Source organism: Cydia splendana, chromosome 8 (genome assembly GCF_910591565.1).
Source record: "Cydia splendana chromosome 8, ilCydSple1.2, whole genome shotgun sequence".
Classification (NCBI taxonomy): domain Eukaryota; kingdom Metazoa; phylum Arthropoda; class Insecta; order Lepidoptera; family Tortricidae; genus Cydia; species Cydia splendana.
Genome location: NC_085967.1, coordinates 8,934,197 through 8,950,933, shown reverse-complemented (window position 1 = coordinate 8,950,933; position 16,737 = coordinate 8,934,197). Strand labels below are relative to the sequence as shown.

The window sequence follows — 16,737 nt, the reverse complement described above, 5'->3', positions numbered from 1 at the left end:
TATACCACATCGGTGGCAAACAAGCATACGGCCCGCCTGATGGTAAGCAGTCACCGTAGCCTATGGACGCCTGCAACTCCAGAGGTGTTACATGCGCGTTGCCGACCTTTTAAAAACCTGTACACTCCTTTTTTGAAGAACCCCATACTGTAGACCCTCGGGAAAACCTCGGAAGGGAGCTCATTCCACAGCCGGAGCGTCCGCGGGAGGAAATTCCTCTTATCCTGATGACCTGCCACTGCAACGCTGCATCAGCAACGCATCTGCAGTCCCAATCTGAATCTAACCTCTATAGTTCGTTTTTATTAGCATTAGAAAAAAGGTAAACAATCTTGATGTGTCTTTTAATTGAAAAACACGTTTCATAAATAAGTCAAATATGTAGGTAACAATTATGAATCTAATAAGTTACTGATTTTTAAAAAGCGTTTTTCAATTAAAATACGTGTTAGATCACTTACCTTCTTTCTAATGCTAAAAAAAACAACGGGTTGCACTCCGGGAGTGCCGGCAGAAGTGAAAACTCAATGACATTGTAACAGTTTTTCGATCAGGTCACGTGTCCGTCTTACGTCTTACGAATCTTACGGTCACGTGACTAGGGATTCCAATACCGGGATCCCGGGATCCCGAAATACCGGGATACCGTTTGTTTAAACGCATTTTTTAATACCGGTATTTTTAATGCAATACCGGGATCCCGGTATTTTAAAAAACAAGGAATATGTGCCTATTATAACGTTTAAAATCCATTAAAATGGTCAAATTCGGCTGTATCAAGAAGATTACTTGCCCATTTAATTAAAAAAGATGATTTAATTGAAACAAGATCTGTGCATATGCATTAGATAAATATTTGGTGATGAATTCTGATGTTCGGGATATGATATTAATATAATTAGTTCTTAAAGTTATATCAAATAGTAGAAAGAAATGAGCAAGGAATTGTAGTATTTGTAGTATGGCAAACGAATTTTTGGTGGCAGATTTGAATATAGTTGGCTGGTTTATTAGGTTGAACTAAAAATGTGACTGGTGAAGTCAACAAGGCGGATAAAACGATTGCCAACCTGAAATGATAATTATTGCTGATGGCGATCTTATTGTTTAATATCCTAAGCTAAGGACATACATGTCTGGTGTTACAGTGAGCCTTTTTTTAATAAAACTAAATTTTTTAAAGAGATTCATTGTCAATACCGGGATCCCGGGATCCCGGTATTGATGAAGACAGTTTCGGTATTAATACCGATATTATAAGAAGTCCGGTATTTGAAAGCCCCACACGTGACCTCACGCGAGTTTAACATTTTTCCCCATCACCAAAATTGCACAGCGCCGCAAAAGAAGTTTTTACTTCAAAAAACCGAACTATAGTGTTCGATAATGTGGCGTTCGGATTTCTTACTGTTAAGGTAACATTCCATTTCTGATCGCAGCTGCACTACTGCTCCGACACGTCGATGTCATTGTCAATTTCCATAGTAAAATGAATGACAAGACAATGAATGACAGTAACGTCGCAACAGCAGTGCAGCTGTCGTTGGAAATGGACTGTCACCTTTACGGCGCCGTTGTTGCCGCCGCTCTGTATCTGTCAATTTCTTTAATAAAATGACAGAATGAATAAACATCAATAATATGATGTTGATTCGCAGTAATGCAGCGGCGAACGTCACTCTTTTTATCAAAAAAAATGACAAATACAGCGGCGCGGCGGTAACTTACGACCACAGAATAAATAATAGCACTACCATACAGAAAGGACACTTCCTACAAAACCGAGGATTGACAGCGATTCAGGAACGAATTATGCTATCCCTTTCGGTTATTTAGGGTTGTCAAAGTTCAATTATCTTATCTGTGTTCGTGCACGCAAAAGGACGTCAATTGGTGCCAACCCTAATAATTGCTCGGAGGAATGCTGAGCCGAACAGAGCCGAGTTTGCCCGAAGTCAGGAGTGTCTCCCCACGTCTGCTACGACGCCGAAACAGTAATGCAGCTGCAGTAACCGAAAGTCATCTTAGTCTATTATTACTTGCATCAATTGCTACTAATTATGATTGAAAGTGGCAACTAGTGGCATATTGTTAATCATTCGGACACTTACGATATCGTAAATGTTTACATATCGGCATTTACCGACGACGCGGTCATCTGGGTTTTCTGGCTAATCTTTTAGAAAATATTGTGCAAATGAACACATTGTTAATAATTAATATAATTATATAGCACATTTAAGACCTTACTATAAAGGCCAATACATTATAATAGGGATGTTGCATATTTTATTATTTAGTTTATCGTCTGATACTTTTAATCTATATGTATAATGTCACCAAATAATTGTATTTTTAAGTTGAATGAGATGGTTAAAAGTTGACAATCGAAGAGGATATGATATTTTCATTACTTATTTAAATCGTAAAGATACATGTAGGTACATAATAAAAACCAAAGGCTGGCATATCTGATGTGTATTAAAAAAAACTTTAATTATAAAATATTACGTAATATATGAATCTTATAATAGAAATAAAATTAGAACACCTATACATAAACAGGAATTTAATGAGCTGTTGGGTAAAGTAAAGACAGTATTTAGGTATAGCCCTAACATTTCAAAAAGGCGAGTAGAATCATTTTGAAGTATTGATAAAATTACTATTCTTTAATCAGAATAATGAGAGCTAGGGTCAACACTTTCGTGTAATGTAAGAGCTATAAATTTCCAATTTCATTTTGTTTTAATTAGGCTCTACAATGTAGAGTTTATATTAATGTAGGGTCTACATTAATAAAAACGACATATTACAATAATAATTAGGTCTAGTACTAAACGTAATAATGTAAACTAAATACCAACTAAATACATTTACATTTTCTTAATAAATAATAGATTTAGGTAATTTGTTAAATAATAAATACCAATTGACTTAAGATTATAATGCCATAAAAGAAATTATCTTGTATTGAGACATAGTATTGACTACAATTGAATACATTTTAATACTAATTTAATTAATACAGACAAAATACAATATTATTATCAGTAAAGTCATGCCTCATGCCCGTGACCTTTGAAACAAAATAAAATATGTCTAGATCATTAAGTTAACACAAGTTCAACACATGATCTCAAATTAAAACCAACATCGTATTTAAAGATGAATAAGTACTTAGTGTGATGTTAAAAATAAATGTGTGGAGAAAAATATCAAGTTATTCAAATATACTTTTTTTCTGCTCAAATTTAAAGTAAATTGTACGTTTTTACGAGTAAAATTCCCGTTAAGTATTCATTAGCTTAGCAGAATAGATTAAAACAGTCAATTAATTGAAAAAAAAAATTAAAAATGCATAAACGGCTTCTTGCTTTTTATATTAAATAAGTTAAGTACCTATTCTCTGTCAAGCAATTTCCGTCAGTAGAAATAAGAGCAAATCGAAGGGTTATCGTCCCATAGAAAATTTGAATGTCGCGCTATTTCTACTGACAATTAAACTTGTTTGACCGGCTATATTTTATTTATAGCCGGATATCTAATAGTCGCCATGTAGTTCGCAACTCACACAAACTACATAACATTGTTATTTGGTTCCGTAACAATGGGATAACATACTCGTGCATAGAGAAACCAAGTCCAGTTAAAAACATTAGATAGTTCTAGATCACGGACTTTACGATAGAAAATAATAATGTCAATTTCATACCAACAAGAATCACTGTAATAGACTATACTAAGGGCCACTTGCACCATTCACTAACCCGGGGTTAACCGCTTAAACCTGGTTTTTTTTTTATTAATTTTAACAAAAGTACATACACAATTACAATGATATGGTTTCGCCAAACTGCTTGACAGTTTGTTGGCGAAATACAGCACTCTTTACTTATAGAACTATAACTTATATCTATGTATTAAGGTCTAATTTGGGTATTCGCAATGTTTTTTTATACACTTTGTATTTTAACGTAACCTATTTTCTTTGAGAAAGGAATTCATTAACCATATTTTAACTTTACTTTTAAACGTATTTATTATGGTTACCAGTACAATTTGACACTGGGTTAACGGTTTAACCGCTTAACGCCGGGTTAGTGGGATGGTGCAAGTGGCGCTACATGTTGAATCAATTCTCATTGAAGAAACGGATCAAAAATAAATTATTCTATTTTTCTAAAGCATAATTTATAAGGTAAAGGAGCATGAGTAATACCCATAACGCCTTCCAATTCTGGCATAGGTTCACCTTGGGGTAAAAAAAAATTAAAACTATTCATAATGTTTGCAAAGAATAAGAAGAGTTCTGTCTTAGCCACTTGCTCTCCGAGGCACACGCGGCGACCGACACCGAATGGTATAAAGGTGTCAGGGAGTTCCACCTTACCGTGTTTTATGAACCTCTCCGGGGTAAAGTTGTTGGGGTCGGGAAAGAATTCAGGGTCCATGTTGATCTTGTTCAGTAATGGCACGAGGTGGGTGCCAGCCGGAATTTTGTAGCCATTAACTTTCCAAGCACTACAACAAAAATGCAAGTAATTTTATAAATAGGTAAGGTGAGGTGGCGTAAGATTATCATCGGGGTAAGACTATCACGCGCATGGAATCCTCATACTGTTTGTTTTGCCGCGAGCAAAATAAAATGTGATAGTCTTATCCCACCTTACCTTATAAGACAACGGATTTAGGAAAGGAGGGTGGGCAAATTGGCTTATATAACCAATAAGGACAAGCGATAATGTCACTGGATAGCTTATTTTAAGTTTTAAACTTTTACTATCGCAGGTAGTCCCAAATCTATGTGTGAAAAAAATTATAGCCGCAAAAAGTAGTGTGAGTTGAAACGTGACTATATAATTTTTTCGATACTAAGTTCCTGTGTCGCAGATCATAAAGGTTCTGTTATTGTCGATAATTTTGTGTCACGATATTTTAGTATTTTATTCGTTTTCTTATGTTTCTTTTGTGTAATTTTTTTAAACAGACATTTGACAAGTCTCGCCATACAAAAAAATGAAGGATATATAAAAACCTTACCGATGATATGTCGCTTATTCTTATTGGTTCATAGGCCAGTGTCCATACAAATCTGCCCATCCTCCTTTGTTTAAGATATTGTTAAATACCAGTTTTAATTGAATTTTTTGTTACATTTTATGTTTAAATAGATAATGAAAATGTTTATTTGGTGTAAAACGGCACAGTTTACATTTTTGCATAAAAACAATGTAAAACAATACAACTAAAGTAGGTACATATACCAAAAAGTATTCGATTAAGAACCACAAGGCAACTTACGAAGAATTAACATGCGTCGTTCCCAACGGCACCACAGACACGATCCTCAGAGTTTCATACAAGACAGCTTCAATATAGTACAGCCTCGCCCGGTGGCCCAAGGTGACCAGTTCCCCTGGGTCGAGTGCTTCGGCAAGCGCGGCGCGCACCGCGGCCTCTACCGACGGGTTTCGGAGCATCATCAGTAAGGCCCACAGCAGGCTCGTCCGGACGGTTTCCATGCCAGCGGAGAATAGGTCGTTGAATACTTGGACTATCTGTTCATCTGCAGCAAATATTTTTATTTTATTTACCATAATACCATTTTAATCTAGAAGAATTATACAGTAGGGTCCGGTTATAACGACGCCCAAGGGACCGGTGATATTAGGTCGTACTAAACGAACTGCCATTTTTTTTAATCAAAATAATTACATCATTTTGTATTTATTAATACTTATGCAACAATCAAAGAAAAAAAACATTTCCATTAAAATATTTATTTACAACACTTTTATATTACAACACTTTGTCTTAAATGCAGATACTTGTGTGTTTAGTTAGACTTAGAAGAAGCCACTTTTGTAGGTACAGTCAACGGTAAAAATATGGGTGTACAAATCATCTCAAAAATATGTCCCATAACTCTTATGTCAGTGAATTAAGAACTATGGGACATATTTTTGAGTAAGTTGTCTACACCCATATTTTTACCGTTGACTGTACGCGTACTCACTCAATCATCCGCAAATTACTCGAATCCCGTAAAATAAAAAGGAATCTAATCAAGATGACAATCGTACATCGACAATCAAATATTAAATAAGTTTTTTGTCAAACATTTCAACCCAAACTCAATTAGGATGCGTTGTTTTATGACCAGTGATCGTACATTTTCCAGCATTTTTGGTGCAGCGGAGTGGTGTTAACGGAATTGGTATAAATAATTTCAACCCTAATAATTAATTAGCGTTAATTACGTTAATATTAGCCTTAATTTACCATTTTAGATCTATACCAATTCCGTTAACACCACTCTGCTGCACCAACAATGCTGGAAAATGTACGATGTCTGTTTATGACACAGTTCTTATGGCCACCTCCTGTGTCCAGCATCAGATCAGCTCGAAGGTACCAAAATATTGCATTGTCACCTAACTTACATACATAATTATGTACGTGAAGTTTAAGCTCAATTGAATATTGGGAATTGGGTTTTATTTAGTTTGCAAGATTACGTAAAGTCACATGACTATCTTACTGCGTATAGGCAAAGGGGCGAGGGAATTGGGTGCGCGGGACGGAGTAAGCTTCTTACCAACAATTTATTTGTAAACACTACGTCGCTCGTCGTTGTAACCGAACTTGACGGACGGATTTTGTGTCAATTTCCGTCGTTAAAAGCGGTTGGTCGTTATAAGCGGAGTCGTAATAAACGGTTGTACTTTCATAGTAGCTTGTACTTAAACCAACCAAGTGCCTATACTTACGTCGCTATAAGCGGTTGTTTGTTATATGCGAAGTCGTACTAACCGGACTCTACTGTAGTTATTTTACAGCGGTGTAAGCTAGGTGAATCTGTTAGAGCAAAAACTGTAAATCCTATTACAGTATTGACTGTCATTTTGTATGTTGATGTTAAGTAGGTATATGTACCTACCAATTCTTATTTTCCGAAATGCATATGGTATTATAGTCATAGTAAGAACAATAAACATTCATATTGAAGTATACAGAATTACAGATAATGTTGTAATTTGGAAATGTATCACTACACCTTATAAAACAAGGTCCCCCGCCGCGTCTGTCTGTTTGTGTGTTTGTATGTTTGTTCGCGATATACTCAAAAACTACTGAAAGGATTTTCATGCGGTTTTCACCTATCAATAGAGTGATTCTTGAGGAAGGTTTAGGTGTATAATTTGTTAACCCGTGCGAAGCCGGGGCGGGTCGCTAGTTAAGTATATGGACATAATTAGGGTTCACTTAAGCATTCGATAATAAGGCTTTATATCTGCGGCTTATAAGGCTTTAAATATTATGAGAGGTTCAAAGGAAAAACTGTCTAATTAGTTATTATATTCGATACATTGATAACTTATAACATTAGTAATACGCACGTAAACAAAAGTAGGTACCGGCACGCAGTACGCGTTGTGGCCGCGGCCGGTACACTGAGCTAAACGCAATTCCGGCTTCCATCATAAATTGAATGGAAAATTTAATATTTAATTTACATGATCTATAAGGAGCTGACAACGCGTATGTGTCGCCTCTGGAGTTTTAATGTAAGTATACGAACTACACCTACCATCGGACGAGCCGTGTGTTTGTTAGACATAAGGTTACTAAAAAAAAATATATAAGTTGGGAAAATAATTTTTGCAATGCCATCATGACAATTATTCCTGTAATTTGAATTTTTCACTAAGTATTTTAACAATACTCTTTATATGCGTAAATTTAAGAAAAAAATATTAACTTTTTAATTTGTAATGGTTATTTTATAAGTATAGGTACGAATCATTTTATTTAACAAATTTTCAGAATGTTATTGTTAGACAAATTTGACACGATCTCATAGTTTTTATAAGAATTTACAATCAAATCCTAAAAGGTATATGTTTTAATGACATAGTGTAAAGGTATGACTTTTTTGGAGTTGCCTCTTTAAATATTATCTTAATTGTAATGTCTTACTAGTAATACAAAGTAAGACTATAAGCTACTGAACTACGTTCAATAATAGATAATAGCACACTTTAGATAAAGCATGTATATCTAAAACTAGCATATTTTGAAAAATCCTTGAATTAAATAATATGACAAGCAATACTTACCAGCAATATTAGGTGACAAGTGTTATCTAATCGAGGTTACCGCACTTTCAAGGTCACAGTACGCTAACTATAATCAACGTAAACAGTGAGTATCTTTAAAATTATGTCATTACGAAAAAATCTAGAAATAGTACATTATTGTCGAGGCTCGGAAGTAGCTACTTGCAGGCTGAGGATTCGTTTTAAACGGACGACCTTGGGAGTCCGTTTAATTGAATCCGAAGCCAGCAAGTAGCCTTCCAGCCGAGTCATATATAGTGCTTTTCTCAAAAATGGTGCAAGAAATATAAATATCATAGAAATATTTTACAAAAGCAACGTTCTTACGTATATATTTTCACAGAAAAAAGTAGAAACAATTGAAAAAATTAGCTTTGCCGCCTTTTTATTTTTTTAATAAAAAAATAGAAGTGTATTTTTCTGCCGAAAATACGCCAACCTATTTGAGACAGCTAAATAGTCGCGGTACTAATCATCTGTTTGGCTGTATAATGGGCCTGTGCCTTCATTTGATATGGCCATTTCAACTTTTAAAAAGTTTGGTACTCGACAAATAATGGAATTTGTATGCAACATTGCAGTCCCAAAATCGAGACTTGCAATGTTTTTAACTTTTTAATTTTTGACTGACCATAAACTATGCGCTTCGCGACCTATTTTTTAAACGGCAAAGTCGACTTTGCCGTCCATTTTTGAGAAAAATATTTTGATATCTCTAATCTTACGAATACCCACTTATTATTTCAACGTATAATTCTGCCAGTCACTTTTGATAGGCAAATGACAAATATATCCTCGATGTATGTATATTACAAAAAAATCTCGAATTAATTCATGTGAGCGGAATATTATGATTATCAGCAATATATTGTATGTAACGTCATCTTTAAACTTTCCGCGGCATAGTAGCATTGACATACTTGTTACGATAAATCTTCCGAAGACACGAACGACATATTAACATTTACATATTGGCTTATATATTTTCTCGTTTAGAAGGAAAATTATGACAAACTGAATATATTGTACTTAATACATAATTGAAATGCGAGGAAATGCCGCCAGCATCCTTGGTACAATGCCTCAAGGGCCTATTTTAGATTTAAGCTAGTTATTAATTTAGTTTAGTAGTACCACTGTATATATATTGTATGTAAATAAATGATTAAAAAATACATAATATAGAATGAATGTGGAGGGAAGTACGAGGAAAGGAAAACCGAGGAAAAGGTGGATGCACTGTGTGAGAGATGATATGAAACGAACGCAAGTGAATGATGAAATGACGGGCGACAGAGAGATGTGGAAGAGAAAGATGCTGCACCGACCACAAGTGAATGGGACAAGGGCAAGAGAATGATGATGACATAATATAGACAAATAAAATTAAAAATATTGTGGTCATATTCTAGTCTAGTTGATTAGATGTAGCATATAACGTTTCGGCTTTTTCCTGTTCGCTGCGGCCATTAGTTAACATTGCAATTTCTTCAACCAAAAACGTCACTTTTGACACTGACAGATCAGTACAGCACAGTCATATCATATCGGAAACACATCGAATAACTAAAACTTGGATTGGCATCATACTTGCAGAGGATCGAATCGACCTGATGTGATGCTGCAGAGAAGCTGCGCTTTACACAAATAACCCGAAATGCAATATAAATCTTTTGTGATAAAAAATGTGTCCATGAAGGCAACCTAAATCTAACTAGTTTTCACCAAGGGATTTTGCGAAAACTAGTTTAACAAAAATCCCAGCTAGAACTAGTTTTCACCGAGGCCTTACAGATAACTAGTGAACACTGAGGTGATATGGATAAGTAGCTTTAACTAGGGAAAACGCGTTTTCACTAAAAAGGTTTTTACGGTAACAAAATAATATACATTAAAAACCCACCTGGATCAACTCCGTCAAACAGTTTGGAACCAACAGAATTATTTCGTAACTCGAGCAAGTAATAGTCCAACAGATCAGTTGGCTCGTGGTGATCCATGTAGATATCCAACAGTTGTCGCCGGCGTTCAGCCACTTTCCGCACGTGAAATTCGCTCACATCTCGCAGATTTCGCCGGATTTCCTTTAATACTGACTTTTTGCCTGGTAGGTGCTGAAATTAAAAATACTGTGACAATCAAATTTCAAAACCCTCTAAGCTTGAAAGCTTTGTATTTGTACCAACTTGAACTTGATTTGACGACCGGTCTGGCCTAGTGGGTAGTGACCCTGCCTGCGAAGCCGATGGTCCTGGGTTCGAATCCCAGTAAGGGCATTTATTTGTGTGATGAACACTAATATTTGTTCCTGAGTCATGGTTGTTTTCTATGTATATATAAGTATGTATTTATCTATATAAGTATGTATATCGTCGCCTAGCACCCATAGTACAAGCTTTGCTTAGTTTGGGGCTAGGTTGATCTGTGTAAGATGTCCCCAATATTTATTTATTTATTTATTTAACTTGGCAGCGTTTAATTGTGGCAGAGCAATTTAATAATTTATAAAACTGAACGGGACTTACAGGCCTATTCGGATTTCGAGATAATCACAAGATCTTGAGACGATTTAGAGATCAACTAGATCTACATTATATATCGACTAGATTTGACTTGGATATCTAAGTCATAACTTGTCGAAATCGTTCAAGAGGGCCTCCAGAATCGCGGAAACGTCAAATTTGACACGTCTATCTTACAAATATCTTAAAATTATCCGTATCGTAACTTGTTGAAGTCTAGTAGAAATCTAATTCATTTTCCGAATCGAGCCGATTATCATGTTTAAATCTACGTTTGCATGTCGTTCAAGTGCTTGAGCGCTACGAGTTCGCGCACCTGTTAGCAAGCGCTACGGCGTAGTACCTCTACGTATGTTAACTTTTTAAAAGTTGCAGCTCGTGGGGCGATTCAGAAGCACGAAATATGATTTTAATGGTCATTTTAACTTGTACGTATTAACGGTCTTAAGGCAAGTAGTTCTTACAATCGAATGAATATAAATATTTTGATTTTAGATAGCGGGGTTAGTGATTTCACTTTTAGATTTATAATATTAACTTAAATCCTGCATTCTATAATAACAAATACAAATAATAAATATGCAAATAAGTATTCGGATGTCATGTACAGTAACCATCAGATATATCGGAGCGGCCAAGGTGGTCACAAATATCTCAACACGTCTCGTATCTGGACACGTTTTAAGATAGTTATCGTAATATTTTTACAGCGTGAAATAGTATTAAAATCACAAATTTAGATAAATTCCAAGAGTGAAAAATGATTCTAAGGGAAATAACAGTGTTTTTAACATCTTTGTATTACGTACACGCTTCCCAGAATCCCGAGGATATTACGTAAGTAATAAGCTTGTTTCCGAAGCTTGCAGTGACGTCACAGGCTCCGCCTTGAATACCAATGAGGTGGTCTGCAGAACATAAGCGCATTGCGGACAGGTTCTCTTTTAACGAGGATGCGTCATCGAGCAATTTACTTGGCGTGTAATGAAATGAGAAAAGTTTAAAGAACTACAAGCAGGTTTATAGCAGCTATAAAGTATAAGTATAGCTTAAACGTGCTCGACCTCGTCTTCCGTAGCAGGCATAAAACAAAATGAATAAAAAATAATTTATTTGAGGTCATAAAACAACTAGTTTTAAAACATCAGGTCTTATAACATACCAGGGTCAAACAGATCACTGTGTTATGTCTTTCCTGTAGACATACACAAGAGTTAAGGGCTATAAAGGTTAATTTTCTTATTTAACCCTTATCCACGTGAAAAGGTCCTCCTTTTATTTAGAGAACTATGATAAAATCATTGCTTACATGCCCACAAGCTGTTAACTATTGCCCACAGGAGAGAAAAATGTACTGTTCGCGATAACACACTAGTTTTCTCTCCTGTGGGCAATAGTTAACAGCTTGTGGGCATGTAAGTAATGATTATATCATAGTTCTTTAAATAAAAGGAGGACCTTTTCACGTGGATAAGGGTTAAATAAGAAAATTAACCTTTATAGCCCTTAAGTCTTGTGTATGTCTACAGGAAAGACATAACACAGTGATCTGTTTGACCCACCAATGACTGATACCTACCTAGTTCTTAGCACGTTCTAGATCCCTCTTGAGTTTTCATCGATGTTTTGGTACAGCTAAACACGATGGCTAATGTGTAAGTTTTTACAGCAGTATTAAAATCACAATTACGATAACAGATGGCAGAGGGTCGGGTGGGTAACCGCATCTTTTACTCGGAACTGGAGGAGGGCAAGCGAAAGCACGGCGGGCAACTTCTCAGGTATAAAGATGTGCTTAAGCGCCACATGAAGAGTTGCAACATTGACCCGCTTCTGTGGGAGAAGCAGGCAGCCGACCGCCCTGTATGGAGATCTTTCGTCTTTAAGCAAACGACATAGAATCCCGTCGACTTGTGGAACTCGATATCAGACGGGATGAGCTGAAGGCCCGCCCACTAGCGGCTATTATTATAATTACGTCAATGGTGTGCTTTCCTGCACGTCATGTTTCCTGAACGAGTCTTCGCAAATAACAAAATCGGGTACGAGAGCACACGAACGTATACAACAACGGAGCTGAAACAGTCGCCGAGGTCGAAACCGGCCGGGAGAGTAAAGAGAGAGTAATTTGCTAGGCTTGCAAAGTCGAACTTACCTACTATAAAATACCCATGCGTAGTAATAAACTTGACGAAAAGTGCATGTAATGAAATAATTAGGTACCTATTCGGTGTTTTTATTATACGTTTTATGATGATAAAATACAGACGTTCCTATCACTTATTAACGACTCTATGTCGATAAAAAGTTTTAGCGGTGTCATATGTAAAATATGTATTATGTTGTTGACTCTTTAAAAAAAGCCCTATACTTTCATATTGTGTGTAGATTTTTCAGAATTACTGCTTAATTTTGATAACATAAACATATCAAGGTTTGCCATAAACGCTAATTAAATTGTTTTTAAGACTTCCTCTTAATTTTTATCTTATTGTTTGAGGACGGATAACTTGTTTGCGCAATGCACATTAAAATGAAATTAAATGCAATTTACATAGATAACGACTATCAGTTCATTAGCTATTCTTGGATTCGTTATGTAAACCGTTAGTCGTAAATATCTATGAATAAAATTGGCACAGTAGTAGTACAGTAACAATATTTAAGTACCAAAAAGCTGCTATTAACTGGTGGCCGAAGAGCTTGCGGCTACCTCGCACAAAGCATCAGCATTGCGATACAGCGAGGAAATGCCGCCAGCATCCTTGGTACCTCCTCCTCTCTTCTCTCTTGGTCCTCAAGGGCCTATTTTAGATTTAAGCTAGTTATTAATTTCGTTTAGTAGTATATATCCTGTTATTAAATTAGTAGAAAAAATTTAGTTGTATCTATTATTGAACTATTGCAACATACCAAGTAGGCCGGCACATGCTCCCCGATATGTATGGCTCCATACAGCTCCATGCCTTTTGTAACCCGCTCATTGAAGGTCTTGAATTCAGGGTCCCGTTCTTCAAAACGGAAGCTCATCATCAGCTGGCATATGACGTTGTGGACATGCCTGCCCAGGACACTCGTTGGGTCTATCGGCTGCTCCCTCGTGCTTTCAAACTTTGCTAAAAGTTCTTCTATTTCCACCTAGAATCGAGGGATGTGTGAATAATCTATTAATTTTAACAAAAACGGTGCTTCTCATAAGTTAAGAGAATAGGAGCCGCATTTTAGTCCTTGCATAAATTTACCATGCTATATCTACACATTTTACTGATTGGCATAGGGAAAAAAAAAATTGAACATTTATGGCCCATATACATAATAACATTTTTGAGTATCCGCTGACATAAATAAATCATAGTAAGTTTTACTTTCACTCTAATTAGTCGTATAGGTAAACAACTTACCGAGCTCCTAAGTACCCCATGTATACTTAAAGAAAATAAGTTACTTACGATGACGCAATGTTCAAATCTCTGGTTGATACCAACACTGCTGGCACCAAGAGCGCGAAACTTCTCGTGCAGAAACTGACGCTGCTTCCTCCAGAGCAGGCCTTCGCTGAGAACGATTCCTTGTGAAATACATCAAATAACTAGAATTCACCGTACTTTTCTTACATTTTGATAAAAAAATAGGGTTTAATTTTTGAAATAAAGAATATAAACAGTCCTCAATATGTTTGAAATAGATTTGTTCTATTGATTACATTTAGTGGCTTAGGTTAGTTAGTTTAACCCTTAAATGCATAGTGTTGCCAAATGTCTACAAAGCATTAGACAGCTAACAGATTTTAAAAAAAGGCTTACGTTCTTGAACGCACCTTTATACCAAACGTCAAGTAGTAGGGTGATGATTTAAGGGTTAAATTTACGCAATATTTTTGATTTATAACAATTACATTCGTTTTAAGACGAAAAGTCGGAAAACTTGGAAAAATCCTGAAGTTGATAATTTTTAGTATGTGATTTTGAACGGTGTTTTCGGGGTTTGTAATTATTTTATAATTAAAAACTTTATCATAGGTATATCACAAATAGTGTACCTTTCTAATGGTAGTAAAAAATTTCATTTAACTATTACCTACTGAAAATTACATATTTACATAAATATTATTTAGCCAATTCAACTTCTAACACTGATTTCGCAGTGAAAATCGAAGTTATATTTTTTTTACTATTTTTCCTAGAATCTGCAAACAATTATGTGATACATATATTAATTTCAAGCAAAAAGAAAAAAATCATGCATTTAAGGGTTAACAGTATTTTGAGAAAAATATTTTAACCACTAATAGAAACAAAATATTTTTTTAAGTGTTTCAATTATTCACTACCGTTAATTTTAACTGCTGATTGATTCTGAACTTTGGTCATTGATAGCAAATATAGGCGAGAGGTCATTCCTAATTGATTTTTAAATCGCCAAATAGATAATGACATTTACCTCGTCCACACAACAAGTTATTGAGAGGCGTATGCGGTCGGCTAATCGAGTCAGGTCGGTTGAACAGGTCTCTCAGAATTCTGGAAGATCCGATGCAGACCATCAGGTTGGAGCCAAGTTGCACTGAAGTGAGGTCGCCGTAGCGAGCCGCTTGCTGCAAGAGCCAGGAGTGAGGCGCACCGCGCCCCATACATGGCAAACTTCCCAAAAATGGTAACCCCCATGGCCCTGCAAGTAAAACAACAGTTACGTACCTTTGGTGACACTTATTTTTGTACTGACACATTGGTATTCTAGATACTGAAGACATTTACAAAAAACCGATAGTGTTTGCGAGTTTTTTTTGACATGTAAAGAGTACAAAATAAGATAAGATAAGATAAAATGTATTTCATTGAAAAATATCCAAAACGTAAACAACAGTTTTCCTGCGTATAAAATTAGTTTTCATGAGAACAGAATAGACAAATGACGACATATAAATGTGTGTATGACACAGCAGGAACCGCAGACATTGTAAACGAGAAGAATATGAACTGATTTTATTATTATTTATTAGAATAATATATTATTTTTATGAAATGAAATTGGACGCGCCATGCAATTTATTTTCGATTTTTAACAAGGTTTCTGGGTTTGGGCCGAGTACTTACCTGGCGGTAGTTTAAACGCGTTGTGAATTCTTGCAAATATAAATAATGAAGTACTGAAAAACAGTAAGTAGAAAATATTCATAAATATTTTCAATAAGTCAGGAGTAAACGAGAATAGCATCGTTCGACAATAGTGACCAAGGTTTTGAAACATTCTAGTGTTTGATTTTTGCTAAAACGTAAACGCGGCATGCGAGCGAGCAGATTTATGAGAAGGCTACGTATGTACGTTGGATTTATATACCTGGAGGAAGAAGAAGTATGTACTTATGTTATCACACTACGCGTTAAAGTTCGACAGCACTAGAACTGTCCTTGATATTGCATTTAATATATCCCTAATTGATAGCAAAAACGACCGGTAATGGAAGAAACCGTTTGTTTATTTTGCATTTTCTACCACCAGTATTTTGATTCTAATAATATGCTTACTGTAGGTATATTGAAATGTTGCCATGATTTTACTACATACATAACTTACGATTGCACTCAAATGTACTTAGGATTTTTTAAATTGTACTATTATGTTGTTGTTTTTAAATTACAATATAGACATGTTATGGACTTAAATTTTACATACATAATTCACTAACATATGCAATGCAATTCATGATGAATTAAATAGATCACTTATGTTTTTTAACAGAACTACGCAATATAATGATCTGATGATAGTTTGGCCCAGGACTGTCTCATTTCAAACATAGACTGAGAGAATCATACTCTCGTTGTCTTACACTAGCACTAGCACCCAAAAGAAAGGGGTGAGTATTGTTTTCCTGGTTTTTACTGACTGACAAGTTGTGTTTACCAAACTATAGATACTCAAATAGTACCTAAAATATCTAATTAAGGAGAACAAGCAGGTGTCATCATAGGTGCAGATTGCACGGTACTACTTCACAATATCCATACAATTGTAGATGGGGTGCGATGTATTCTGGCCGTGATGTCCCTTACACTCTGATAAAGTACGATATGACCAAGTTATAATAAGGA

General features: G+C 35.6%; 1 protein-coding gene across 2 annotated transcripts; it reads right to left on the bottom strand.

Annotated features, from left to right (window-relative positions):
• Positions 1–4,056: 4,056 nt before the first annotated feature.
• On the bottom strand, positions 4,057–16,128 carry LOC134793232 (cytochrome P450 18a1-like). Of its 2 annotated transcripts, XM_063764799.1 has the most exons (8): positions 16,043–16,128; positions 15,739–15,982; positions 15,086–15,313; positions 14,095–14,213; positions 13,559–13,783; positions 10,027–10,237; positions 5,305–5,569; positions 4,057–4,524 (listed from the first exon to the last, which is right to left on the bottom strand). In XM_063764799.1, exons 2-8 carry the CDS (start codon positions 15,890–15,892, stop codon positions 4,170–4,172), a joined length of 1,557 nt encoding a protein of 518 aa, XP_063620869.1. In that variant the 5' UTR covers positions 15,893–15,982; positions 16,043–16,128; the 3' UTR covers positions 4,057–4,169. The 2 variants fall into 2 exon arrangements, with proteins under 2 accessions (XP_063620869.1, XP_063620871.1); XM_063764801.1 differs by having other exon boundaries at positions 15,739–16,082.
• Positions 16,129–16,737: the final 609 nt, after the last annotated feature.

Bases quoted from the DNA above. Each gene is read 5' to 3' on its own strand.
- LOC134793232 (XM_063764799.1), bottom strand. From the start codon at position 15,892: ATGTTTCAAAACCTTGGTCACTATTGTCGAACGATGCTATTCTCGTTT. The intron at 15,314-15,738 runs GTAAGTACTCGG...TTTTACTTGCAG, and splicing joins CGCGTTTAAACTACCGCCAG to GGCCATGGGGGTTACCATTT. The intron at 14,214-15,085 runs GTAAATGTCATT...GTATTTCACAAG, and splicing joins TAACTTGTTGTGTGGACGAG to GAATCGTTCTCAGCGAAGGC.